This window comes from Scyliorhinus canicula, chromosome 3 (genome assembly GCF_902713615.1).
Source record: "Scyliorhinus canicula chromosome 3, sScyCan1.1, whole genome shotgun sequence".
Classification (NCBI taxonomy): Eukaryota; Metazoa; Chordata; class Chondrichthyes; order Carcharhiniformes; family Scyliorhinidae; genus Scyliorhinus; species Scyliorhinus canicula.
In genome coordinates this window covers 215434907-215462817 of record NC_052148.1, presented here as the reverse complement: position 1 = coordinate 215462817, position 27911 = coordinate 215434907, and the positions used below count along the sequence as shown (strand labels likewise).

Genomic DNA, 27911 nt, shown 5'->3' with positions numbered 1-27911 from the left:
TGGTGCAAAAAACCGGCGCCAGTGGCCTTTCAGACCCGTCGTCCGGCAGCGGGGCTGGCCGAAAGGTTTTCGCCGGTCAGCGCATGCGCCGGCGGTGATGTCAGCGGCCAGCTGCCGTTGACGTCACCACCGGCGCATGCGCGATGTGGGTTTCTCTTCCGCTTCCGCCATGGCGGAGGCCGTGGCGGCGGCGGAGGAGAAAGAGTGCACCCAGGGCACTGGCCCGGAGTGTGAGCGGGGGGACTCGATTGCGGGCCTGGCCACCGTGGGGGCACCCCCCGGGGTCCGATCGCCCAGCGCCCCCCCCCCAGGACCCCGGGGGCCCGGTCGCGGCGCCAAACCCGCCGTCACCAGAGGTGGTTCAAACCTCGGCGGCGGGAGAGGCCTCCCAGCAGCGGGACATCGGCCCGATCGGAGTGGCGTGATTCCCGCCCCCGCCAATTCCCGGGTGGCGGAGAATCACTGCCACGGCGGGGGCGGGATTTTCGGCGGCCCCAGGCGATTCTCCCCAGAGAATTTCGCCCAGTATGTCTGCTAAAGCCGTGATTAACAAGTCATAAAAGTGAGGTGATCATTGTTTTTGCAGGTGAAGTGTTCTGCTAATGTAATATTGTTTAAGTTTGAAGGACAACTGGGGTCTAGATAATTTATGAAGGGTATTGTGTTTGGTCCTGGCTAAACAAGTCATGGGGCATCTTGTGGGAAGAGACAGAAGAATACCTTATGTTTTGAGTACAGAATATGTAATTAAGGGGAGGTGCCAGATCTGTCTGAAAAAGATTTTGCACAGAGAAAAGCAAGTAAGAACTTGGTTGCTAACTTTATTCTTGAGTGATATTTGAACTATATTGGATTGCTTAATTGGAATACAGAGGTAGGTTTAGTAAGTAAGTTCATGTTTTTTTCTTCTTTCACTTAAGAGCCATTATAAACTGTAAAGCTATTTATCTATTATTAATGTAGTTTAATCTATGCTTAAATTAAAGTTTGCTTTAACATCAAAGATACCCATGGGTCAGTGTTATCACGCGTGTGGTGCAGTAATATTTCCTCACAATTTTACAAATTGCAAATAGTTGGGTTCTTGCCCGGGATCCAAATAATAATTTTGGAGTATTAAAATGTCCCAACTATCCATGCTATCCGAAAACTAAGTTAAGCTACTTTGCATTGAAACTGCAATTTAGGTATAACAGGAGGGATTCTAGTACAAATCTGTGGGCTTCCCAATAATACCCTGGCCATTATACCTGCTCTCATAACTATATTTCTGACAACAGGGACAATATTTTAAAAGTTAACATTAGCCATGAAGTGATATGGGGTGTCCTCGGGACATGAATGGTGCTGTATAAAAGCAAGCTAATTCCTTCTTTGAAAAATCCTTTTTGGAAGTCATGACACATTAGCAAATTACTTATATTTACATATTGTGTTCTCAGAGTGTTTCAAAGACACTGAATTATTTTTGAAGTATGGTCTCATAAAAGTATGAACAATCTACCGACTGAAAACTGGAAAACTATACCTAATAGTGCATGCAAAATACCAGTTTGTATGCTGAGAGGTACACATTGTACATTTCGTTGTAAGTAGTGACTTGCTTAAAGTGACTTAAGTCAAGAGATCCACAACAGTCCCAAATACATAAGAATTCCATATTGTATCTTGGGTTTCAGAACAACATTCTAATGAAATTACGGCAGCACGGTAGCACAAGTGGATAGCACTATGGCTTCACAGCACTTGGGCGAGATTCTCCGCAGATGCGGAGAATCGTAAAGGCTGCCGTGGGACAGACCGTGACCCACGGCAGCCTTCACGGCCACTTCCAGGGCCGATTCTCCCCCCCGGGCGGGGCTAGGAGCGCGGCCCCGTGCGTCACGACGGCCTTGACGACCGTCGTCAAGGCCGCACGTCAAGCGTCACGGCGGCTGACGCGGCCGATGACGTCAGCCGCGCATGCGCAGGTTGGACAACGCCAACCCGCGCATGCGCAGTTGGCGTCTTTCTCCTCAGCCGCCCGGCAAGACGTGACGACTTGATCTTGCCGGGCGGTGGAGGGGAAAGAGTGCGTCTGTTTTGGACGCTGGCCCGACGATCGGTGGGCACCGATCACAGGTCTGTCCCCTCCCGAGCACAGTCGTGGTGCTCCCGTGCCAATCAGGACTCTAGATGCCCCAAATGGGCATCTGGCGTCCGTTTCACGACGGCAGCAAGCAGGTGTGTTTGCTGCCATGGTGAAACAGGCGTGAAGGCCCGGCTGCTCGGCCCGTCGGCCACGGAGAATCGCCGCTCGCCGTTGATACGTGGCGTGGGTCGGGCGTGGGGGGGGGGGGGGGGGAGAATAGCGGGAGGGCGTGAAAAATGTCGCGAGGCCCTCCCGCTATTCTCCCACCTGGTGCGGGGGGCGGAGAATCGCGCCCCTAAGGGCCCAGGTTCGATTCCCCGCTGGGTCACTGTCTGTGCGGAGTCTGCATGTTCTCCCCGTGCCTGCCTGGGTTTCCTCTGGGTGCTCCGGTTTCCTCCCACAGTCAAAAGACATGCAGGTTGGGTGGATTGGCCATGATAAATTGCCCTTTGTGACCAAAAAGATTAGGAGGGGTTATTGGGATACGGGGATAGGGTGGAAGTGAGGGCTTAAGTGGGTCAGTGCAGACTCGATGGGCCGAATGGCCTCCTTCTGCATCTTATGTTCTATGAAACGTCATAACATTATTTTTTCTCCCACTTTACCAACAAGCTCAGACTTCAGAGTATCTGGTGCACAATTGGTTAAACCATTCATAATCAAATCTAGTTGTACCATCAAGCTCATGCTCCTCTTCCAAAACCTTCCATTACTGCAAGATTATCCTGAAGAGCATAGGTGATCCGGCTATCAACTATCGACTTAAATTCCTTTCTCATTTCCACCTTTACCTTCACCTCCAAAAACAAATGAGTATTTTTCCATTATTAAAATCAATACTATCCATTCAGTTGCCTCTGCTGAAGTTGCCTTTTCACCTATTACGCCAAATCTGTCCCTATTTTACACCAAATATGTGCAGGTTAGGTGGATTGGCCATGCTAAATTGCCCTTAGTGTCCAAAATGGTTAGGTGGGGTTACTGGGTTATGGGGATAGATTGGAGAGTTAATTAGGGTGCTCTTTCCAAGGGCCGGTCCAGACCCAATGGGCTGAATGGCCTCCTTTTGCACTGTAAATTCTATGATTCTACCCAATCTCAGATTTTTGTCTCTCACATTATTGTTCTTCCCCCAGCTTTCTTCATGCCCTCTAAAAATGTATCTTGTGCATGAGAACCACTTCTTTGAACCTACATTCATTGAAATATTGACCACAGGACTTTCTTTCTTGACATCCACACTAGCTGATACTCCAAATCTTGCCTCTCTACAGGTGCTCTTTCATTTTAAAACTGCTAAAACAGGGGGTCACGTGATGTGAGCGCAGGAGCTGCTGCATTTTCGCAAGCTCAGGCTCTGTTCACCTTGTAATATATTACTTTATCCTGGTACATATTGTTTTGGGGATATATGTCTCACGCTATGTCCCTGAAGGATCCTGATTGGAGTTTGGTGAAGAGGAGAGAATCCTCATTTCACAGTGGCAATTGGAATTGGCTGAGGTGGGACCCAGTTTGCAGTGGCGTGGTGCTGGTAAGTGTCCTTTCACCCCAGCGGTGCTGTGTGCATCCAGATGATAGCCGCATTGAGAATGTTGTTCTGGATGAGGACCTTGGCTGTGTGGCGCAGGTCTTTAGAGCTCATTTTGAAGATCTGCGAGGTATCCTGGGGAGGCGCATGAGAATATATGCATTCGAAGGAGCACTTTCCATGGCGAGGGCCCATCTTCAAGTCATTAAGATCTGCTGCATGATGTGTCATCTAGCCCGCGGGGCTTAGGAGGTAGGGAGTTGGACGAGGAGTGTCCGTGAACCTGGTACTTGGCGAGAGGTGGGAGGTGAGCTCCCAATTGAGTTTGAAAATTGGCTGCCATGGCTTTAGTAATCTTGATTTAGAGGCTGGTGCATCAGGTTAGAGCACAATGTATCCGAGCTTCAGGCATGGGGTCAGTTGGGCACACCGACCACTGACCCTATATTATCCAATTCTCATGGTGAGGGGTTAGAGGTGGCTGATCGGGTTGAGTCATCCCCAACCCCCACCCCGGCCTCAGCTGGAGTTGTGTGGGCATCAGAGTGGCACATAATGGAAGTGATGGTGCTTAGTTCGTTGGAATCCTTGAGAGACCCCGAGGAGAGTTCGCTGATCCTGCCATGGCTTTGGTCTTTACACACGACACTGATGGTGTTGCCATCCTGCAAATCTTCAATAATTCTGGACGTTACTCCCTTGTGATTTTGTTGTCGATTATTTATTGTTGTCTTTTCTCCTGCTCAACCCCCTAAATAGAGAAATCCCCCCCCCCCCCGAGACCCCCTAAATAAAGAGACTCCCCAAAGATCCCCCTAAATAAATAAAGAGGTCCACTCCAGAGATCCCCTAAATAAGGAGCCCCCCCCCTAAATAAGGAGCCCCCCCCCCCCCCACAGGATGGGTGCACAGAACACCATCCACGACAACCATCTAGGGCCTTGAATGTGGGCACCCCGGACGGGGAGGATTGCCTGATGCAACTAAACTGTGTCACGGCTCCAAATGTTGCATCGGTTCAGGTCATGCTACAAGTCAATGGGCATCCGGTGACAATGGAAATGGACATTGGTACAGTCGCCTCCATTATATACCTCCATACGTTTCGCCGACTTAATACAGGGATCATGTCGCTGACACTTCGCGATACCATAGCAAGATTGGAGACCTACACTGGAGAGCCTTTAAAAATCATGGGGACCACCATGATTCCAGTAATGCATGGGCAGCAGTCAGTTCGATGTCGTTGGTTGTCGTGCAGGAACCAGGACCAAATTTGTTGGGGCAAGACCGGTTATGCGTCAGATTGGAACTGGAAGCCTACACGAAGTGCTGGGTAAATATCCCAAAGTGTTCCAGGAGATTCTGGGTAGAATAAAGGGGCCAAAGCCCATATTTATGTGGATCAGCCCTGATATTTTAGGGCGAGCCCTGTAGCTTATGCTTTGCCAGCAAAAGTCGAGGCAGAACTTCGGCGCCTGCAGGATCAAGGGTCATATGCCCGGTACAGTTTGAGAAATGGGTTGCGACTGTGATGCCAGTGTTGAAGCCCAACAAGACTGTCCGTCTTTGCGGAGATTTCAAATTCACTGTGAACAGAGTCTCACGTTTGGACCGATACCCAAGGCCCTGAGTATTGGATTTATTGCCAGATTAGCTTGAAGCTGCTGGGCATGAGCCATGCACATCTGCAGGTGGAGCTAGATCCAGAGTCCAGAAAATTTGCCACCATTAATACTCAATGCAAGTTGTTTAAGTACACCCACCTTCCCTTTGGGGACTTATCAATCCTGACGATCTTTCAGTGGGTGATGGAGGACATTTTGCAGGGTCTCCCAAAGGTGGCTGTCTGCTTGGACGACTTGCTCACTACGAGGTCTACAGAAAAAGAACATATGGGTAATCTACAGGAAGTGCTCCGGCGGTTTTCCCATGTCATCGCCCGGCCGAAGAGGAGCAAGGTGTGTTCTGCGTTAAAGCGGTGACCTATCTCGGTTACAAGGTGGACAGAGATGGTCAACGCCAAATGAGGATAAGGTTCATGCAATAATAGAGGCCCTGGACCCCAAAGAACGCCACCGAGCTCCGGTCGCTTTTGCCTGTGGTCAACTACTACGCAAATTTCATTGCCAATTTGGTCACTCTGTTGGCTCCGTTTCAAGTACCATTGAGAAAGGAGAAGGAATGGTGCTGAGGCGCCAACAAAGCCTTTGTTGCTGTTATGAAGCTCTTGTCTTCCACGCAGCTTCTTATGCATTATGATGCAGCTAGGCCCCTAATATTGAAATGCGATGCTTCCTCCTATGGTATAGGGGTGGTACTGATGGTGCATAGATGGGATGATGGCATGGAACGACCCATTGCGTTTGCTTCAAGGACTCTATCGGAGACAGAGTGACATTAAGCTCAGATAGAGAAAGAAGGTTTGGCAGTAATTTTTGGAATAATGAAATTCCATCAGTACATTTATGGGCGACATTTTGTGGTAATAACCGACCACAAGCCGCTGCTTAGCCTTTTCAGGGAGGACAAGGGAATGCCACTGATTGCATTGGCTTGGATCCAGCGTTGGGTGCTCCTGCTCACGGGATACGAATATTCCTTCTTGCACCGCCTAGGAATGCAAATTTCCCATGCCGACGTCCTCAGCCATTGGACGTGAGCACCCCATTACCACCAGTAGCGGATGAGGTGATTGCGATGCTCAATTTAAAGGACACCTTGCCGGTGACTGCTGCTCAGGTACATGCATGGACACAGCGGGACCTGGGATTGGCGAAGCTTTGCCTCATGAGTGGCAGGAAGAAGGAAGCCATTTTGAGCTCAGTATAGAAGACGGCGCCATATTGTGAGGAGCTCAGGTGGTCATCCTCCCTGGTGCGGGCAACTGCGCACAACATGCTCGATATCCCCATCGATACCGGAGGCCAGGAAACCCTGCTGCAAGACCTCCACAGTGGTCATCCAGGTGCATCTAAAATAAAATAACTGGTGGCCCCCGGTATCGATGGGAAGATTGAGAAGGTTGTGCGCAGTTGCCCGTGATGACAGGAACATCAGAAACACCCGCTGCGACCTCACTGCATCCATGGGAACATCCAGGACGTCCATGGGTGCGCTTACACGCAGGTTTTGCAGGACTGTTCATAGGTTCCATGTTCCTTGTGATTGTGAAAGCCTACTCTCAATGGCTGGAGGTGTGCAAGATGGCCTCTACAACGTCCAAGGCATGACAGAGAAACAATCCACGGGTCTGTGGACACGTGGCTAGCGTGGTTCCTTTTTAACTATCGCACAACGCCGCATGTGACAACAGGAATCATCCCTGCGGAGCCCTTGATGGGTCGCAAACTCAGAATCTGGCTTAGTCTAACAATTCCTACTCTCACGTCACGCTTGAGTGATTTTAAAGTGGTCAGCTGGAAATTGAAGTGGTTGATGTTTATAAACATTGTAGTTAAAGCACTTGAGTTAATCAATCGTGAAAGAAGGTGAATGGAGTAAAGCTGAGTGACCGCTGTAGGTATGGGGAAGTTGTTAATTACAACCTATTAAGGGAAATGAATGAATGGCTTGCAGCTCAAGGATTTGAGGGGTTTATACACAGCTGATTGGTTTCTCTTTCCAGAAATTGACACTTGGTGCTTCCTAGGTCTGAGCCAGCAGGTGTACGGCGAGTATTAGAACATAGAACAGTACAGCACAGAACAGGCCCTTCGGCCCTCAATGTTGTGCCGAGCCATGATCACCCTACTCAAACCTACGTATCCACCCTATACCCGTAACCCAACAACCCCCCCCTTAACCTTACTTTTATTAGGACACTACGGGCAATTTAGCATGGCCAATCCACCTAACCCGCACATCTTTGGACTGTGGGAGGAAACCGGAGCACCCGGAGGAAACCCACGCACACAGGGGGAGGACGTGCAGACTCCACACAGACAGTGACCCAGCCGGGAATCGAACCTGGGACCCTGGAGCTGTGAAGCATTTATGCTAACCACAATGCTACCCTGCTGCCTATTACAGCAGTAATTTTTTTCACTGCCTCTGTCTGGACTGCTCTCAGGGTATCATTTCTGGGGGAATGGGTGTCTCTGAGAGGGATCTATTTCGGGGGTTTCATTATTGAGGTCTCTGGGGCTGGGGGTCCCTTTATTTAGGGGTTCTGTGGGGGGGGGGAACCCATTTATTTCAGAGGTCTCAGGGGTCTCCTTTATTTAGCAGGTCTCAGGGGTCCCCCTTATTTAGCGGGTCTCTGGGGCCAGTTTTCCTGTTGTAAAACACCACCGTTTTCACGGTGGGGACTTAGTCTCCCAAACAGAGAATCCAGCCCCTCGTCTCCCAAACGGAGAATCTCGCCCAGACTGTTTGCCATGTTTCTACGTTGTTGGAGCCCTTCCCCTCATATGGGTTTATGGAATCATGGGTGGATCCTCATCCTTTTTTGTTTTGTTTCTAGTAGTTCTAGTTCTCCTTCCTTTGCTTTCCTTGGGAGGTCCTGGAGGCATTGATCATAATTTGAACATGTTGTTGCCGGTCCTCTCTGCACACATATATGGAATGATGTTAGTTCTGTACATTTAACTCCTTGTGATGAATGTAGGAATTTCAGATATATAGTGTATTATACGTACCTAGTGTAGTAATGGTTAAAACCTGGGGTTAGTCTGTGTACGTGACTGCTGCAGTAATGTTTTAAAAAATCTTGGTTTAAAAGACTCTTTGGCCGCAGAACATGCAATTTTGATGTCTTAAAAGATCATAATTCATTCCAACTATGTATATTTTGTACCTTAATAGACTAATGGAATTTTGTTTGCAGAAAGAAGGTTCCCTGGGGAGCAGATAATTAGACATTTGGCGCGATTTACCAGCCTCATCACACCCGACTTGGTGATGCCACGAGGCTATTAAATTTCCCAAGAAGACTCTCGCGAGACTCGTAACGCTTGAGACCTCTTGCAAGATTCAACCACACACATCATTTGAATATGTCTGCCAGCACCTGGAAGCTAACGGCCTCCCCAGCGAGGCCTCGAACGGATGCCATTTTGTACAGGCGTAATGGCACCAGGCCGTTGAAGACCCCGCGCAGCCGGAGACAGGGCAGAGTAGCCCCCTGGCTCTCCCTCTGGCACCTGGGCACCTTGGAAATGCCAGCCTGGCACTGCCAGGGTGCTAGAGTAGCAGTGCCAGGGTGGCACTGCCAAGGGTCAGGACCATGCCCATGAAAGGGGGGGATCAAGGAGGTTATGAAGGGGGGGGAATAGGGCCAGGTATAAGGGAGCCTAAGAAAGGTTGAGGGCGGATAAGGGGGTCTTGAAAGATGAGGGGAGCTTGTAAGTGGGGGGTGGAGAAACCTGAAAAGGGGGACCCTTAGTGATTCCGCAACAGGGGGTCCTCACTTGGGTGGGGGGGGGGGGGGGTTACAAAGACAAATCACTGTCTGGTTAAATAGCGGTTTGGATCTCACCCAAAAATTTAGCGTGAAACACCCCGCCAAACGCGCCCAAAATGACAAAAGAAATTCTTTGGTAAAATTCCGGCCATTGTGTTTAGCCTTAGTAAGATGGTCATAGCTAAGTTAGTGGGCTAGAGATGATGTAGTTAATGGGAGGATCCAAGGGATGAAGCAGTCAGATGTTGAGTTTTCAGTTAAATAACTTGCTTTGAACAAAACAGGGGGCGGAATTCTCCGCAGGGGGCCGAATTCGTGAAGGCCGTCGTGAACTCGGCCAAGGTTCACGACGGCCTTGGAGCCCGCTCCCCGCACCTAATTCAGTCCCACCCGGGTGGCTAGGAGCGGGCCTCCGTCTTTCCCAGCCGCGACCTCGTCGTGCCGAGAATGTGAAGTCATCCGCGCATGCGCGGGTTGCCGGTTCCAATCCGCACATGCGCGGATAACTTCACCGCGCAGATGGTACGAACCCGCGCATGCACGGTGCCGTCTTTCTCCACCGCCGCCCGGCAGGACGTGGCAACTTGATCTTGCCGGGCGGCGGAGGGGAAAGAGTGCGTCCGTTTTGGATGCTGGCCCTACGATCGGTGGGCACCGATCGCGGGCCTGTCCCCTCCAGAGTACAGTCGCGGTGCTCCCATCCAAATCGGGCCCCTAAATGCCCCAAACGAACATCTGGGGCGAAATTCTCCGACCCTCGCCTGGGGCCGCCGAAAATCCGGCCCCCGCCGCGGCAGAGATTGTCCGCCACGCGGGAAGTGGCGGCGGCAGGAATCTCGCCACTCCGATCGGCGAGGCCCCTGCGGTGATTCTCCGGCCGGCGTTGGGCCGAAGTCCCGCCGCTGGGAGGCCTCTCCCGCCGCCGAGGTTTGAGCCACCTCTGGTAACGGCGGGATCAGTGGCGTGAGCGGGCCCCCGAGGTCCTGGGGGTGGGGGGGCGATCGGACCCCAGGGGGGTGCCCCCACGGTGGCCAGGCCCGTCATCGGGGCCCCCGGCTCAGACTCCGTTGCTAGTGCCCTGGGTGCAATAAGAGAAACCCACATCGTGCATGCGCCGACCGGCGAAAGCCTTTCGGCCAGCGCCGCTGCCGGGGGCGCCGGTTTTTTGCACTAGTCTTTTGGTGCCAACTGCTCCGGCGTGGGGCTGGCCCCCAAAAGTGGGGAGCATTCCCCACCTTTGGGGAGGCCCGACCCCTGAGTGGTTGGCGCCACTCCCCTACACCGGGACCCTCCGTCACGCCGGGTAGGGGAGAATCCCGCCCCTGGTGCCCGTTTCCCGACGGCAGCAAGCAGGTGTGTTTGCTGCCATGTTGAAACGGGCGTGAAAATCCGGCCGCTCGGCCCATCGGCCTCGGAGAATCGCCGCTCGCTGTAAAAAAACGGCGAGCGGCGATTCGTGGCGTGGGTCGGGCATGGCGGGGGCGGGGGGAGAATAGTGGGAGGGCGTCAAAATGTCAGGAGGCCCTCCCGCTATTCTCCCACCCGGCGTGGGGGGCGGAGAATCGCTCCCAGGAGCTTTTGCCAAATGCTGGGAAGTTAAACAGTAGTTTTGCACAGGGAAGAATCTGCAGGCTGTTTCCTGCAGGATTTGTCTCTCTCAAAGCAGTTTATCCAAGGTATCTCCAGACAGCAAGTATTCCTGGGTTTGCTAACTGAACTTAAAAGTGGGTTTTGACCAGAGATGGGTTTGCTTGGTTGGAGATAAAAAGATATCAGTTAGCAATGTGATGAATTTAGGAATTTCAGATATATTGTATTATAATGTATTTGGTGCAGTAAGTGTTAAAAGCCTGGTTTAATGTATGTTTGATTGCTGCAATAGTGTCTTTAAAAATCCTGGTTTAAAAGTATGTTTTTGGGAACCAGATGTATGATTAAAGCAATGTAAAAGCTTGGGCTAATGGATTTTTGTTTGCGTGAAGAAGGTTCCCTGAGGAGTAGTTAATTAGATACATTGGGCAGGATTCTTTGTAGCCCGAAGCCGAAATAAAGATTGGCGATCAGGCGGAGAATGGAGTCCGACCCCGGAATCGGGGCATGCGCTCGTTTGTTGCCGGTTTGCGATGCTCCGCCCCCTCCAAACCGACGTCATTGGGACACATGCCGCGCGCAGTCGCAAGGCCGTTTGCATATCATCAGCAGGTGCACTCATGATGCTCTGCCCCCAATGGGCCGAGTTCTCACCAACATGGATCACGTGTGGTCCCAGCGGTCAGTAAACCAGCGTGCCACCTGCGGACAATGTCCAGCGCCACCACACTCATCCGGGATCCGTGCCCCTGGCCGGGGGGGCTTCTGCTAGGGCTGGGGGTACTGGTGGGGGCTGGCCAAGGGGTGGGCTGTGGGGTCAGAGTGAGCGGGTTAGTGTTCCAGCACAGCCGGTGCCATGTTTGAGGCGTGACCGGTGCAGGCCGCCAGCCCTGTGCGTGCGTGGCCTGAGACCCGGCCATTCTCTGGCCATTTTACACGGAATCCATGGGTGGTTCATGAGGCGCCGGTGCTAGCCCTTCACCGATACTGGGATCGGTGAGGGATTCGCGCCGATTTTCCTGTGGTGAACCACCCATGGATTCTCCGTTGGCACTGGCACTTAGCTGCTGGAATGGAGAATTACGCCCATTGTGTTTCAGCTTGATAAGATGACGTAACCAATGGGAAGAGCTTGAGTATCAGATATTTTAGCAGAGAATGTTAAATTTTTCCTGAAAGTAAAACCACGAACACAGTTTCTGAAGACTTCAGCTAGGGCGCCACGGTAGCACAGTGGTTAGCATTGTTGCTTTGCAGTTCCAGGATCGAAGGTTCGATTCCCGGCTTGGGTCACTGTCTGTGCGGAGTCTGCAAGTTCTCCCTGTGTATGCAAGGGTTTCCTCCGGGTGCTCTGATTTCCTCCCACAGTCCATGTGCAGGTTAGGTAGATTGGCCATGCTAAATTGCCCTTAGTGTCCAAAAAGGTTGGGTGGGATTCCTGGGTTTCAGGGATAGGATCGAGGTTTGGGCTTGGGTAGGGTGCTCTTACCAAGGGCCGGTGAGATCATGCACTGTTCTGACGGGATTCAGGTCTATCTCTTAAAACGGTCTCAAAGAACATCTCTTAAGCAAATATATCTGAGTCTGCTTACTATGTAAAAGTGAACTGACTGCGGAGATGGTTTTGGTGTTTGAGTGGCAATAAAGATAGCAGTTAAGGGTTATTGTGTCAATGTATTGATTAGCATTCTTCAAGGAGTAATTGAAAGCTATTTTCTTATGTGATCTTGATACTGTGTTAGTAATAAAGTTTATTTTGATATACCATATCCCCATTTTGTGAAATCACTCCTGGAGTGAGGTATCCTTTCCTCACAGTTATAAAAATGAAAATAAAACATTGGGGTTTCTGTCCAGTATCCTAGCCACTGATGGGGTCTGGTCTGGGATCGTAATAGGAGTTGAAGTGTTTCATTCTATTGTTAAACATTGTTTAAGTGGTAATTGAAAGATATTCCTAGTATGATGTTAAAGTTAATTTAATCCTGTGAGTAATAATATTTATTTTAACATACTATATCCCTATTTGTACATGGAGTCACACCTACAGAGAAATATCCCTTCATCACAGTCTTACAAATAAAATATCGGGGTTTATGTGCGGTATCCTAGCAACTGTTGGGGGTGTGGTCCAGGATCATAATAATCCCTTAAGAACTGGGGTTTTAACATATTTTCTTTGTTTATTTTTTCCTTTTTTGTTAAAGATGGACATAATGAATTTGTAATTGGTTCTTGCATGGGTGCAAATTTGTCTGGTATATGAGGAGGTGTGTCATTGGTGCGTCTGGTGCAGCTGGCGTTGAGGGAGATATTATTGGTGCATGACAAACATGGCGTGAACTCTCATGGTGACTGCAAGCAATCGCTGCATGGGAAGGCGTGCACCATTTTACCATGTTTTCATGGATTCTTCCTACATCTTCCTTGTTCTCTAGTGGGGCTTACAGAGGCATCTAGTTATGTCTAATGATTGTATCGAGCCAGTTACGTTGCTGTTCTCCTGTCCCTCTGTATTTATGCATGTTGGTCAGTTTTTCTTTACCTGCTGTGATGTATCATTTTTGTTGTTTTGTTGTATTGTTTGCAAAAAAAGTAAAACCTTAATAAACATACTTTAAAAAAAAGGCCTCAACACTGCTGTCCCTCAAAATTCCCAGCATTGGTCAATTTGTCTTTGCAAACTAGTATTACATCTCCATGCTCCCTCGTGCTATCACTCCCAATTCTGTGACCATCTTTTGTGTTATTCCGTTTGAATATCTCTCCAATCAGGTTCTGACTCTGCCACAGTATTGAAACAGCCCTCACCAAAGTTACAGATAATTGTTGTATTACTCCTCCTCGAGTTCTCTGCAACCTTTGAGACAATTGTGCGGTAATAGCAGACAATGGCTTTTAACTTGACAAGGGCAAAAAAAAAGCATCAGGAGTTTAGTATTGAAGGTACCGCATCTATCTAAAACCCCTCTTTGCAGAATAAGTCTAAGAAATATAAACAACTTGTACACAATTAGCTGTTCTGCTGTAAACAATAGATCCTTAAATAACACATGATATAAGTTTAAAATACTTAAAACAAGGTGAGCATGATAGGCAAATGCAGAGGTAAAGTCGACACTGCAACAGAACTGGGCAAATTAGTTTCTACGATGTGACCGACAAAGAGTTTACATCATAACTTGTGTCAAAAACTTGTGTTGAGGGTAGTGGGCTGGACTTGGGATCTCAAATTCAAACTCTGGGCATCCAAGATTCCATCCAGCAGGCTGATTTATGTTAAGTATGTGGCCTATAGAACTTGTATCCCTCCCTTAATTGATATATATCAAGATAATAAAGTATTAAAGCTTGTGAAACTACACACTCGGACCTATTGATTGATAAGATTAGCTCGAGTGGCTATATTCTTACAATAGATAATCCAACCACACCATGAAGTCCATGGCACTAGCCTTATTTGGTTCCACTCTTACTTATTCAATCAGCCAGGGCATCTCGAGCAGCTATGTCTTCTCTTCCCACCCCCACACTGTACTCATAGAATTCCCCACAAATCTAACCTTGGTCTCTTCCTCATGTTTCCCTTTGACAACATCATCCATAGATATTAAATCAGCTTTCACCTGCACGTTAGTAACACACAGTTGTACTTCTCCACTACCGCTCACAACTCCTTTGTTACCTCTATGTCAGACTGCTTGTCCGATATCCAGTCTAAATGAGCCCAACTTCCTCTCATTAAACATTGAGAAGATCAATCTTCCTATTTGAAACCAAGTTTAATTTCTGTCCCATTATGCTCTCTGTTACAAAGACCACGGGCGCAATTCTCCGCACTCACGACGGTGCGGAGAATAGTGGGCGGCGTAAATTTTTACGGCCATGCTGGTCTGACGCCCTCCCGCTATTCTCCCCCCATGCCCGCCTCCCGACATGAATCGCTGCCCGCCGTTTTTTTACGGCGAGCAGCGATTCTCAGCTGGCCGATGGGCCAAATTCCAAGCCCTTTACGACCGTTTTTATGAACGTCAAACACATCTGGTCTGACCATTCGTAAAAAGGGCCATAAAGTCGCGATCTGGGGAACCATGGCACCGATTGGCACGGCAGTACCATGGCCGTGCCAAGGGTGCCATGGGCCCGCGATCGGTGGGCACCGATCGCGGGCAGCGGGTACTTACCCCGCGCACTCTTTATCCTTCCGCCGCCCCGCTGTATCCATTCTCCATAACATTGACCATTTCTGCCCCATCCAGAGCCCATTGCTGCTGAAACTCTCTTTCATGCTTTTGTCACTTCTATATTCAATCTGTATCAAAAGAACTAGAGATTATATTTAATTTGTCAAGCAGCTAAATAGAATTATGAATTTTTACAAGGCACTTACCTGTTTACTTAGACTGTACATACTAGCTAGTGAACAGTCATACATGTATAAACAATGAACAACTGCAATGAACTTTAGAGGACTTTGTACTGTTTCTGCCAATGTCAAGTAGTCATACTCAAACAGTCGTTTACAGCGAATGAACGTCAGCTCACGATATTTCTCCACAGACAGATCTTCTCCAGGTTGATGAGCAAAAAGTGGATCATTTTCCAAAGTTCTGAATACATCTTGCTATTAATAGGAAAAAGGAAAATAATTTATCTTATTTTTACAATTGCCCAAGTACCATATGTGCACAAAATTAAACTGTCAATGTTGAGTTTCAGACGGTCAATTAAATCACCGAGAACTGACATGGTAGCCTTCAGAAATTGAATGTCAACTGAGATTTATCAAATTATTTAAAGTGAAAAAAAACACCTTATACACCAACTTAAACACATTTGCAAAATCATCAAGAGTGACTTACATCAAACATGTAGTCCAATAATTTCAGAGGGAGCATTTCCTGCTGATTTTGGTACAAAAAGCGGGGGTTCAAAATATTGGCCAGGTGAGGGAGAAAAATAGTTAAAGGCAGAAACTGGGCCTTTCAGATTTCTTGTCCAGTGATTAAAATAAAACAGAAATTGTCCTGAGGGTATGGGAGCGGTAAGAAATGAACACTTCTCTGCTCACATTCATTAATTTTCTCCAGGTATTGTGGATCATTTTGGGAGAGAAGGTATTTCTGGCCTTCTGCAGGAATCCGTCTACGGTGCCAAATAACCCAGTAGATTTTATGCAAACCGAGAATAGACACTGGTACAATTGTGGACCTTAACAACAAATGATCAAGAGGAGAAATGAACAGTAATCAATTCCAGAGAGATTGATTACCTTATTCAAATTGTTCCATGGTTACAGAAGGGAGGTCAAAATAATTATGAAGGACAATATGTTTCATTACAATCAAATCCTACAAAAATACTGTGCTGCAACAAAGTGGGATCAGGAATGGACAGAAATCATCCTCCCTCCCCAATTCAATTCCTGCAATTAGGATAGCAGAATTTCTGTCCCCAGGTTTTGCACCATGCCAAGTGAACCAATGGCCCAGATCATTATTTTCTGACATCTTACCTTTGCTCTGATAATCTCTTCTCCATCCCAAAATAGGGCCAATTCCTTCCAATTAAAAGAAGTTTTTTTCCGATATAAATCCAATGGACCACTGGGAAAATCCAGCAGCAGTGAATCCAAGGTATTTTCCTCAGTGCGGTCTTCTCCAGGATTTGTTGCACTCATCTCTGTTCCAACGTGTGTTAATCTAAAACTGAAAATATTTCGACCTGTAAATAATAGCATAAAAGAGCTTTTGTCATGACAATCCAGGAAGTAAAAACACTGGATCCACAACTTATAATGCACACTGAAAGCAATGCAAGCGGTCCTTGATCTGGTCCTGTGTAATGAGAAAGGATTGATTAATGATCTCATAGTTAGGGATCCTCTCGGAAGGAGCGATCACAATATGGTGTAATTTAAAATACAGATGGAGGGTGAGAAGGTAAAATCAAACATTAATGTTTTGTGCTTAAAAAAAGGAGATTACAATGGGATGAGAGAAGAACTAGCTAAGGTAGACTGGGAGCAAAGGCTTTATGGTGAAACAGTTGAGGAACAGTGGAGAACCTTTCAAGCAATTTTTCACAGTGCTCAGCAAAGGTTTATACAAACAAAAAGGAAGGACAGTAGAAAGAGGGAAAATCGACCGTGTATATCGAAGGAAATAAGGGAGAGTATCAAATTGAAGGAAAAAGCATACAAAGTGGCAAAGATTAGTGGGAGACTAGAGGACTGGGAAACCTTTGGGGGCAACAGAACGCTACTAATAAAGCTATAAAGAAGAGTCAGATAGATTATGAGAGTAAACTTGCTCAGAATATAAAAACAGATAGTAAAAGTTTCTACAAATATATAAAACAAAAAAGAGTGGCTAAGGTAAATATTGGTCCTTTAGAGGATGAGAAGGGAGATTTAATAGTGGGAGATGAGGAAATTGCTGAGGAACTGGACAGGTTTTTTGGGTCGGTCTTCACAGTGGAGGACACAAATAACATGCCAGTGACTAATAGAAATGAGGCTATGACAGGTGAGGACCTTGAGATGATTGCAATCACTAAGGAGGTAGAGATGGGCAAGCTAATGGGGCTAAAGGTAGACAAGTCTCTTGGCCCTAATGGAATGCATCCCAGAGTGCTAAAAGAGATGGCTAGGCAAATTGCAAATGCACTAGTGATAATATACCAAAATTCACTTGACTCTGGAGTGGCCCCGGCGGATTGGAAATTCGCAAACATGACACCACTGTTTAAAAAAGGAGGTAGGCAGAAAGCAGGTAATTATAGGCCAGTGAGCTTAACTTCGGTAGTAGGGAAGATGCTGGAATCAATCATGAAGGAAGAAATAGCGAGGCATCTGGATGGAAATTGTCCCATTGGGCAGAAGCAGCATTGGTCCATAAAAGGCAGATCGTGCCCAACTAATTAGTGGAATTACCAGTGTGGTAGATAACGGGGAGCCAATGGATGTGGTATATCTGGATTTCCAGAAAGCCTTTGACAAGGTGCCACACAAAAGGTTGCTGCATAAAATAAAGATGCATAGCGTTCAGGGTAAAGTAGTAGCATGGATAGAGGATTGGTTAATTAATAGAAAGCAAAGAGTGGGGATTGATGGGTGTTTCTCTGGTTGGCAATCAGTAGCTAGTGGTGTCCCTCAGGCCCACAATTGTTCACAATTTACATAAATGATTTGGAGTTGGGGACCAAGGGCAATGTGTCCAAGTTTGCAGCCGACACTAAGATGAGTGGTAAAGCAAAAAGTGCCGAGGATACTGGAAGTCTGCAAAGGGAATTGGATATGTTCAGTGAATGGGCTAGGGTCTGATAGATGGAATACAATGTTGACAAATGTGAGGTTATCCATTTTGGTAGGAATAACAGCAAAAGGGATTATCATTTAAATGATAAAATGTTAAAACATGCTGCCGTGCAGAGAGACCTGGGTGTGCTAGTGCATGAGTTGCAAAAAGTTGGTTTACAGGTGCAACAGGTGATTAAGAAGGCAAATGGAATTTTGTCCTTCTTTGCTCGAGGGATGGAGTTTAAGACAAGGGAGGTTATGCTGCAATTGTATAAGGTGTTAGTGAAGCCACACGTGGAGTATTGTGTTCAGCTTTGGTCTCCTTACCCGAGAAAGGAAGTACTGGCACTGGGAGTGCAGAGGAGATTGACTAAATTAATCCCAGAGCTGAAGGGGTTGAATTACGAGGGGAGGTTGAATAGACTGGGACTGTACTCGGTGGAATTTAGAAGGATGAGGGGGATCTTATAGAAACATATACAATTATGAAGGGAATAGATAGGATAGATGTGGGAAGGTTTTTTTCCACTGGCGGGTGAAAGCAGAACTAGGGGGCATAGCCTCAAAATAAGGGGAAGTAGATTTAGGACTGAGTTTCGGAGGAACTTCTTCACCCAAAGGGTTGTGAATCTATGGAATTCCTTGCCTTCATTAAATGTTTTTCGGATAAAGATAGATAGTTTTCTGAGGAATAAAGGGATTAAGGATAATGGTGTTCAGGCCGGAAAGTGGAGCTGAGTCCACAAAAGATCAGCCATGATCTCATTGAATGGCGGAGCAGGTTCAAGGGGCCAGATGGCTTACTCCTGCTCCTAGTTCTAGTTCTTATGTTCTTATGACATAACAGAAAGTGAGATTTTATATCTATAGTAAGGATAATGCTTATATTCATCAGGCAGTAATGGCTGTCTTCAATGACTTTGTCAGCCATCATGTTTATACAAATAACCAATTTTCACTGGGCAAATGAGAAGTTACTATTAAGAGCCAGCAACTACCTCAAAGCCAATCAGTGCTTGGCTTTTTCCTGTTATGTGCTCGTTATTCAACAAAGTATGATCTATTCAACTAAAACTAACACTAATATATTAAATAAAAACAACTTGGAGAAGCTATTGCACAAATGTTCAAAATAAGCCACTGTATGTCAAATATACGTCCAATCTCCTCCAATCGCACACAATCTGCAAAGATAGCTACGTTCCTCAAATTCAATCTCATGTGCATCTCCAATTTTAATTACCCCATTACTGATGGCCCTGCCTTCAGTTGTTTAGTTTGGGATACGCTACACCTCTTCATGTCCCTATATTCCTTTCCTCTTTTAGGCACTATTTAAAACCCGCCTATTTGACCAAACTTTTAGTCATCTGATCAAATACCTCAATCAGAGGCTCCCCCCAATGTTTTTCCTCCCTGCACCCAGCCTGCCCTATCCAAACTGAACCGCCCTCAAGGCCAGGCCAGCCCCAGCGTAATCCTGGAATTACCAGGGTTCCGGAGTGAGAATGTGAAGCAGGGAAGTGAGGATGTGAAGCAAGGGTTAATAGCCAGAAACAGAAAGAGCCAGGTGGGACATCACAAATTAAACGAATATGTAAGAATATGTTATTGAAGTCATTGCAGGATGTTCAAGGTAAGGGAGTGTGACTATAAGCCACACAGCCTTGAGAAACAAGGCAAATGGCCGGATGATGAGATATAAAATATGGAGGCCGCTTGCAATTATAGCTACCATTTACCAATTAAGCTACTAATTAGGCTAAAATTGCTATACGCTTTTGTGCCAATAGACAACCGCAAAATGTCTACCTCAATGTCTGTAAGATTATGTATTGAAAATATGACAATAACAAATTAATCATGTCATGTACTAAACATTTGGTAAAAACAAGCTGTAATCTGTATTGGAGCAAGCTCAAGTGAATGTAAGAGACAACCCCTTAAAAAAACATATAAAAGAAGGGTGCTTTGAGCAAGACTTTGGCACTCTCAGAGAGGTGGTTCTTTGGAATACCTAGAGAGCGGCCCCGATCGCAATAAAGAATATTCTAAAGTACGGACGTGTTCGAGATCGTTTCTTCCGGACTGAGAGACAAGTGAATTAGACTCGCATTCACAGGAGCATCCATTTTTTCTCTTCTCCTGTGGCCACCTGCAATACCAGCAGTGGCTACCAGTCCCGGTGGCTCGGAGTGCTGGCAACTCCATGATGCAGGACTTTCTCCTGGAGATGGACAGAAGTTCCATGTCATAACTAATTAAAGGTCCGTTGCCTGAAAAATTAAAGCTGGATTCTCTAACAGGCAGAAAATATGTCTACAGCAGTTGAAGGAAACTGGCTCTTTCTGATAGGTAAAAGGGTAATTGATTTAGCCATTTTAATGTAAATACTAAAGCCCAGTTTAAAATCCATTTTAAAATGGATTTCATCATATAACTTGAAGCATAATTTAGATTACAAATACACAGAGCTTGCAGAATTTGCAGTGGCAAAACACAGAATCTGAAACATTCAAAGAAACTAGCTAGAGCTTAAGCAACATTTTTACTGATATCATAAACTGACCATTGTTTTAATAGCAAAAGCTATGCAGCTATACCCAAGGTCGCCATGACTACATGAACACCCCTATTGTTCAGAATTCAGATAAAAGCACAGTCAGCAATAAACCAGCGAAAACTAGAATGCAACATATAGAACATAGAACGATACAGCGCAGTACAGGCCCTTCGGCCCTCGATGTTGCACCGACATGGAAAAAAAACTAAAGGTCATCTAACCTACATTATGCCCTTATCATCCATATGCTTATCCAATAAACTTTTAAATGCCCTCAATGTTGGCGAGCTCACTACTGTTGCAGGTAGTGCATTCCACGGCCTCACCACTCTTTGAGTAAAAAACCCACCTCTGACCTCTGTCCTATATCTATTACCCCTCAATTTAAGGCTATGTCCCCTCGTGCTAGCCACCTCCATCCACGGGAGAAGGCTCTCGCTGCCCACCCTATCTAACCCTCTGATCATTTTGTATGCCTCTATTAGGTCACCTCTTAACCTTCTTCTCTCTAACGAAAACAACCTCAAGTCCATCAGCCTTTCCTCATAAGATTTTCCCTCCATACCAGGCAACATCCTGGTAAATCTCCTCTGCACCCGTTCCAAAGCTTCCACGTCCTTCCTATAATGAGGCAACCAGAACTGTACGCAATACTCCAAATGCGGCCGTACTAGAGTTTTGTACAACTGCAACATGACCTCATGGCTCCGGAACACAATCCCTCTACCAATAAAGGCCATCACACCATAGGCCTTCTTCACAACCCTATCAACCTGGGTGGCAACTTTCAGGGATCTATGTACATGGACACCGAGATCCCTCTGCTCATCCACACTACCAAGAATTTTACCATTAGCCAAACATTCCTCATTCCTGTTATTCTTTCCAAAGTGAATCACCTCACACTTCTCCACATTAAACTCCATTTGCCACCTCTCAGCACAGCTCTGCAGCTTATCTATGTCCCTCTGTAACCTGCAACATCCTTCCGCACTGTCTACAACTCCACCGACTTTAGTGTCGTCTGCAAATTTACTCACCCATCCTTCTGCGCCCTCCTCTACATGATTCATAAAAATGACAAACAGCAATGGTCCCAGAACAGATCCCTGTGGTACGCCACTCGTAACTGAACTCCATTCTGAACATTTCCCATCAACCACCACTCTCTGTCTTCTTTCAACTAGCCAATTTCTGATCCGCTCTTTCAACTAGCCAATTTCTGATCCACACTTTCAACTAGCCAATTTCTGATCCACTCTTTCAACTAGCCAATTTCTGATCCACATATCCGAATATATGTTGCACATTGATGATTGACAACTAACCATCCAACCAAATGTATTTGAAACCCATCCAAGCCAATCAGCACATTGCAGGGGTGGGGACAGATGGAGTCAGACTGATAACATTCTCCTTAAACATAGAGGTTCGGGAAGCAATTTTCCATCCAGGATCACTAGATCTAACTACTCGCTATCTTTACTTCACACTTTCATTTTTCCACTCTCACTCTTGAAGTTCGCGCAAGCTGTTTTGCTTTAAGCAAAGAACCGTTACTGTATTTTTGAAAGTTAAATCTATTGTAAACCATTAAGCCAATTATTTCTCTTAAAGTCTTTTGCTGACAAGTGCTTTTTGGTTCATTTGATTTGTAACCACAAGAAGATCTTAGTCTCTCAATTATAATCAAGAGACACAATAAAAGATTTTTATTTTGCATCCAAGAAGTGTAACTTAAATTCTCCTGAGTTTTGAAGTGTATACGAGACTACACTTAAACCGCACGGTAGATTCTTACAGCAGGCTTAAATGCATTCAATAATACAGCATCCATAAGCCTCTGGAGTAGAGAATTCAAAGTCTCACAAACCTTCAGGTGAATAAATTTATCCTAATCTCAAGTCTTCATCAAGTAGCCCGCTTGATTGGCACCCCTTCCACAAACATTCACCCCTCCACCATCAACAAACAGTGGAGTGTATACCATCTACAGGTTGCATTGTAAGAACTCACCAAGGCTCCTTAGGCGGCATCTTTCAAACCCACGACCACTACCACCTCGACGAACAAGGGGAGCAAACACATGGGAACAACACCACTTGGAGGTCCCCCTCCAAGTCATTCACCATCCTGCCTTGAAAATATATCACCGTCCCTTAACTGTTACCTGGAACTCCCTCCCTAACGGCACAGTGGGTATTCCTACACCACATGAGGTACAGAGGTGAAAGGTAGCAGCTCACCACCACCTTTTCAAAGGCAATTAGGGATGGGCAATAAAAGCTGGCCTTGCCAGGGATGCCCACATCCCATAACAAAAAATTATTTTTTTTAAAAGTCCTAAATAATTGGCTGTTATCCTGAAACGGTGCACCCTGTTTTTGATTCCCCAGCCAGGGGAAATGGCTCAGTGTCTACACAGTCAAGCGTATTCATAATATTGAATGTTTCTAATTTTTCTAAATCCCAAAGAACATCGACCCAATTTACTCAGCTCTCATCACAGAACAATCCATGGCACGGTAGCACAGTTAGCAGCAGGGTCCCGGGTCTGATTCCTGCTTGGGTCACTGTCTACGCAGAGTCTGCACGTTCTCCCCATGTCTGTGTGGGTTTCCTCCGGTGCTCCGGTTTCCTCCCACAAGTGCTTGTTAGGTGAATTGGACATTCTGAATTCTCCCTCTGCGTACCCGAACAGGCGCTGGTGTGTGGCAACTAGGGGATTTTCAGTGAATTCATTGCATTGTTAGTGTCAGCCGACTTGTGACAATAATAAAGGTTAAATCCTCTCACCTGAGGGACCAATCTCGTGAACCTTCGCTATACTGCCTCCAAGTCAAGTATATCCTTCCTTAAACATGAAGAACAAAATTGTGTGCACAATTCCAGGTGTGGGCTTACCAAAGCCCTATACAATAGTAAGACTTCCTTATTCTTGTGCTCCAATCCCCTTGCAATAAAGACCAACATGGCATTTACTTTCCTAATTGCTTGCTGTACCCGCAAGCTAAATTTCTGTGTTCCTTGTACGAGTATACCCAAGTGTGTCTGAACATAAACAAGTTTCACACCCTTTAAAGATATTTTCCTTTTCTTTCTTACAGCCAAACTGAGTAATTTTACACTTTGCCACATTATACTCCATCTGCCACCTTGCTGCCCACTGAGCATTTTCAGTGCTCCTCACAGCTTGCATTTCCACATAGCTTTATATTGTCGGTGAACTTAAGATACATTACTGTCTGACTCTACATCTAAGTCATCAATGTAGATGTAAAATAGCTGAGACTCCAGCACTGATCCTTGCAACACTCCACTAATCACAGCCTGCCAACTTGAAAATGCCCCATTTATGCAAGCTCTTTGCTTCTTGTCCGTTTATGAATCATCTATCCATGCTAATATATTACCCCAACTCTTTGTGCCCTCAACTGGTGTGTTAACCTTGGTGTATTATCTTAGTAAATGCCTTTTGAAAATTATTGGAAATTTTGATATTATTGAGCAAAATACAGTTAATATTGAGAATTGGGTGGAATCAATGGTGTCCAGGAAAGTCGGTGTGATTCCTGTTGGGTACAGAACACACCCGTCTTCCACTGTTCAGCCCATTAGTTCCGCATCCACGAGGAGTTTGGCAAATATCGTGGTGGGAGGGCAGGAAGCGGCCATTACTTCATGTAGTTCAGGTTCCTGGCATCATATTTAAATGACACCCAGATAGCCATTCAATCAATGAAGGGCAGGATCTCCACATTATTCCTCCAGAGTCCTAGCGGCACTTGTACTGGAGAAGTTGGCAGATGTGAGCAACCACACCTCAGGGCATACAAGCGGAGGTATGAGATGCTAATGCATCACTAACTGCATGATCAACGTCAGATTCAAACAATGGTGCATCTCACCTTCCAAAATTGGTCCATCACTTTCTATCCTCCCCGTCACCCACCAACTTCCCCCCCTCCCCACCCCGAATATCACAATTCCTTTCTCACTCACCCTTAAACCCCCCCCCCCCCCCATTTGCCCTGGACCCTATTACCCCAAATTCCCCTATTCACCGACCAAACTCTCACCGCCCAAGTTTACCAGCACCCCAATTTCACCCCCCAGGACTCTACCATCGAGACAACCGACTCCATTCTCTAAGAAATTCCTCCCCCCTCTTCCCCCATAGCCTGCCGTCCATGTCCAGCCTTGGCACAGCTTTTGCTCGCAGCACTCAATATCAGTGAGGTTATGCGAGGACCCCAAAAAGTTGAACTTCAAAGTCATGCAGTGGGATTCTCCCTTCTGGGGACTAAGTCCACATGCCGGCAGGAGAACCGGCGCGAACCACTCCTGCATCAACAGCCCTCGAAAGTGAGGAATTCTCCGCACTTCCGGGGGCTAGGTGGACGCCGGAGGGGTTGGCGCCACTCGCTCCAGCTGGCGGCGAAGGGACTGTGCAAGCTCACGCATGCGACGAAGGGGCAGCTTGATTTTGCGCGTGCGCGGAACTGCCGGCGTATTTTGCCGCATGTGGAGGGGGGTTGTTCTCTTCTCTGCGCCGACCATGGCGGAGCCCTACTGGGGCTGGCATGGAAGGAAGGTGCCTCTATGGCACAGGCCCGCCCGCGGATTGGTAGGCCCTGATCGCAGGCCAGGCCACTCTGGGGGGCCCCCGGGGTCAGATTCCCTCCCCCTGCCGAGGACCACCCCAGCTGACTTACCCGCCAGGTCCCGCTGTGTGGGAACATGCGTAACCCACGCCAGCGGGACTGGCCAAAAACGGATGGCTGCTTGGCCCATCGGGGCCCGGAGAATTGCCGGCGGCCGCTGCTAACAGCCCCCGACCGGCGTGGCGTAAACCCCGCCCAAAAACCGGCGGCGGAGAATACGGCAGCCGGCATCGGGGCTGGATTACCACTGCCTCCCTGGGATTCTCCGACCCGGGGGGGTGTCGGAGAATCCCGCCAATGGAATAGATGAAGCTCGCCAATCAAGTGCATGCCACTCGTATTCAGTCAAGTAACTTGAATGTTCTAAAGTTTTGTTGGTGGTGAACTTAGTTTGGAGAGTGAACTTAATTCCAGCGAGGTGGCATTTTAATGCGCACGTATAACATGCTAATGCATGTAAATGGGAACTCCAACAAGAAGTTCATTGCATCCTGTTCTGAGTGGGTGGGTGGTATTGATACAACTTGAGTTTATTTAGTGGAACAGTCTGCAGCCAGCGAATTTAGTCATTTATAAACCTCAGATGCACATGCTACATTCCAATCCAATATTTTGACATTTAGCTGATGGGGAAAGAATGAAGAATATTCACAATGATACCCTATAACTAATAAATTGCATGTTTGTTTTTCAGATTTGAAGTCCTGCCGTTGGAAGTACAGCCGGGCACGTCTTTTGTTTTTCCTTTTGCCCTGATGCTGATCTTACCTGAAACCACGAGATCAGCTAATTAAAATATTGTCAGGCAGGACTAAGATGAGGAGGAACCTACTGGCAAGTCATGTACTACATTTGGAAGGCCTATCGTGTTTGTGCCGGCACCTGCCTCCACACTCTTTCAGCATGTGAATTCCAGATCATGACAACTCGTATCAAATATTTTCTCCTCATCTCCCCACTGGTCTTTCTCCATTACTTAAATCTATGTCCTTCCTAAACTGTGGTTCCTAGATTCAACACAATACTCCAGCTGAGGGCCAAGTAATGATTTATAAAGATTTAGTATAATTTCCTTTGCACTCTGCACCTATATTCAAAAGTCAAGGATCCTGCATACTTTTCGTTATTTTTTAAAAAGCAATCTTATGAACCTGTCCTAGCACTTGGAAAGATTTGTGTATATAGATCTTTCTATCCTGTACCCCTTTTTTAAATTGCGCAGTGGAATTTATTTGTCTCTCATATGCATCCCTTCACTTTTCGACATTAGATTTAACTGCCAAGTATCTGTCCATTTCACCTGAATGTTCAAGTCCTTCTCTGCGACGTTTTGTGGTGATTGTCCCTTTCTGGGTAAAACAGCAGAGTAAAGGTCACATGGCCTTTGCAACCAATCGGGATTCTGTGAGTTGGCTATAGCCATGAGGCTGCAGTACAATTCTTATTTATTGATACCTTTTGTGTTCATTGATGAAATCAATGAAAGTGCACCTTTGCACTATCCCACCCACTGTTTACTAAATTTCAGAGCCCCATCTGCAAAGAATATTGATTATAATCATGACCCTGGACACTTTTCTCCAGTCTGCAAAACAGTTGTTCATTATTCTCTGCTTTCTATCTCCGAGTCAATTTTACATCCAAATTCAATTTTATTCTCCTTGTCATATTTTCTCCCAAATTTACACCCATCAACAATAAACAATAATCAGTAACGAATATAATGTCAATCCCCATATCAATAACAACGATCCCATCCTCCCACCAAACCCTAAACATTAGCCCACCGCCCACCCCCCATCACCCCCCCCCCCCCCCCCGCCCCCCCCCCCCCCCCCCCCCACCGTCCTCCCCCCCACGCCAGGGCATCAGGGTGGAGAGGTTGCTCTCCAACCTATCAGGATCCGCCTTCAGGTGATCAACGAGGCGAAGGCTACAACATCTGTCTCCGCACCCGTTTCCAAGCTCGGCTGGTCCGACATCCCGACATGTCATCCAAACTGTTAATGCCCTTTTAAGATCATGGGCTGGATTCTGCGATTTTCAGGCCATGTCCTGATGTCGGCGTGGGAACGGTGGCATTTTACGACCAGAAAATCGGCGCAAAACGGCCACCGACCCTCCGTTTGGTGGGAGGCTAGCAGGCAGGAGCATACAGCACCCGGATCTAGCTGCCAATATGGCCGTAGATTTGCCGGGTCCGTGCCCCCCCCCCCCCCCCCCCCCCCCCCGCTTTGGCCAGGCTTGCGACCCCTGGATCACCCCCAATACTGCCCCCAGTCGCGACCCCTGGACCACACCCAATACTGCCCCCAGTCGCTGCGAAAGTCCCCTCTGCCTGCAGATCGGCTATCCCCCGACTGTGGTGGCGTTGGACTGAGTCCGCAGCTGCCACGCTGAGTTCCCAACAAAAAATAGCACATGCGACCGATGCCATCAGGAACTCGGCCAGTCTGGGAAGGGGCATTGGAGGGAGGGCCTCGGGCAACACCCTGAGACCAACGGTACGGCGTACAGCGCACTCCTAGAGTACTCCGCTTTGGAGGAGGCCGAGCATCGCGAAAGCGGCGCTGCCACCAATTTCGTCGCAAACGTGGATTACCCGGCTGATCGCCGAACGGGATTTCGGCGTCGGAGACCGGAGAATCCTCCCTCATAGGTGTGGTAGTCACCACTCGCAGTATTATATGTATTACGGTAAGACATGAAAAGTAGATGTACTTGTGTA

General features: G+C 47.1%; 1 protein-coding gene across 3 annotated transcripts in view; it reads right to left on the bottom strand.

Annotated features, from left to right (window-relative positions):
* acox3 (acyl-CoA oxidase 3, pristanoyl) overlaps positions 1-27911 on the bottom strand; it is a 213150-nt gene that overhangs the window by 167544 nt on the left and 17695 nt on the right. For 2 of the 3 annotated variants that reach the window (XM_038792145.1, XM_038792147.1), the window contains exons 2-3: positions 16172-16380; positions 15047-15280 (exon numbers count right to left, since the gene is read on the bottom strand). In XM_038792145.1, coding sequence (XP_038648073.1) covers positions 15047-15280; positions 16172-16336 — 399 coding nt within the window. In that variant the 5' untranslated portion in view covers positions 16337-16380. The remainder of the gene's footprint in view (positions 1-15046; positions 15281-16171; positions 16381-27911) is intronic. The other variant, XM_038792146.1, reaches the window with a different exon arrangement.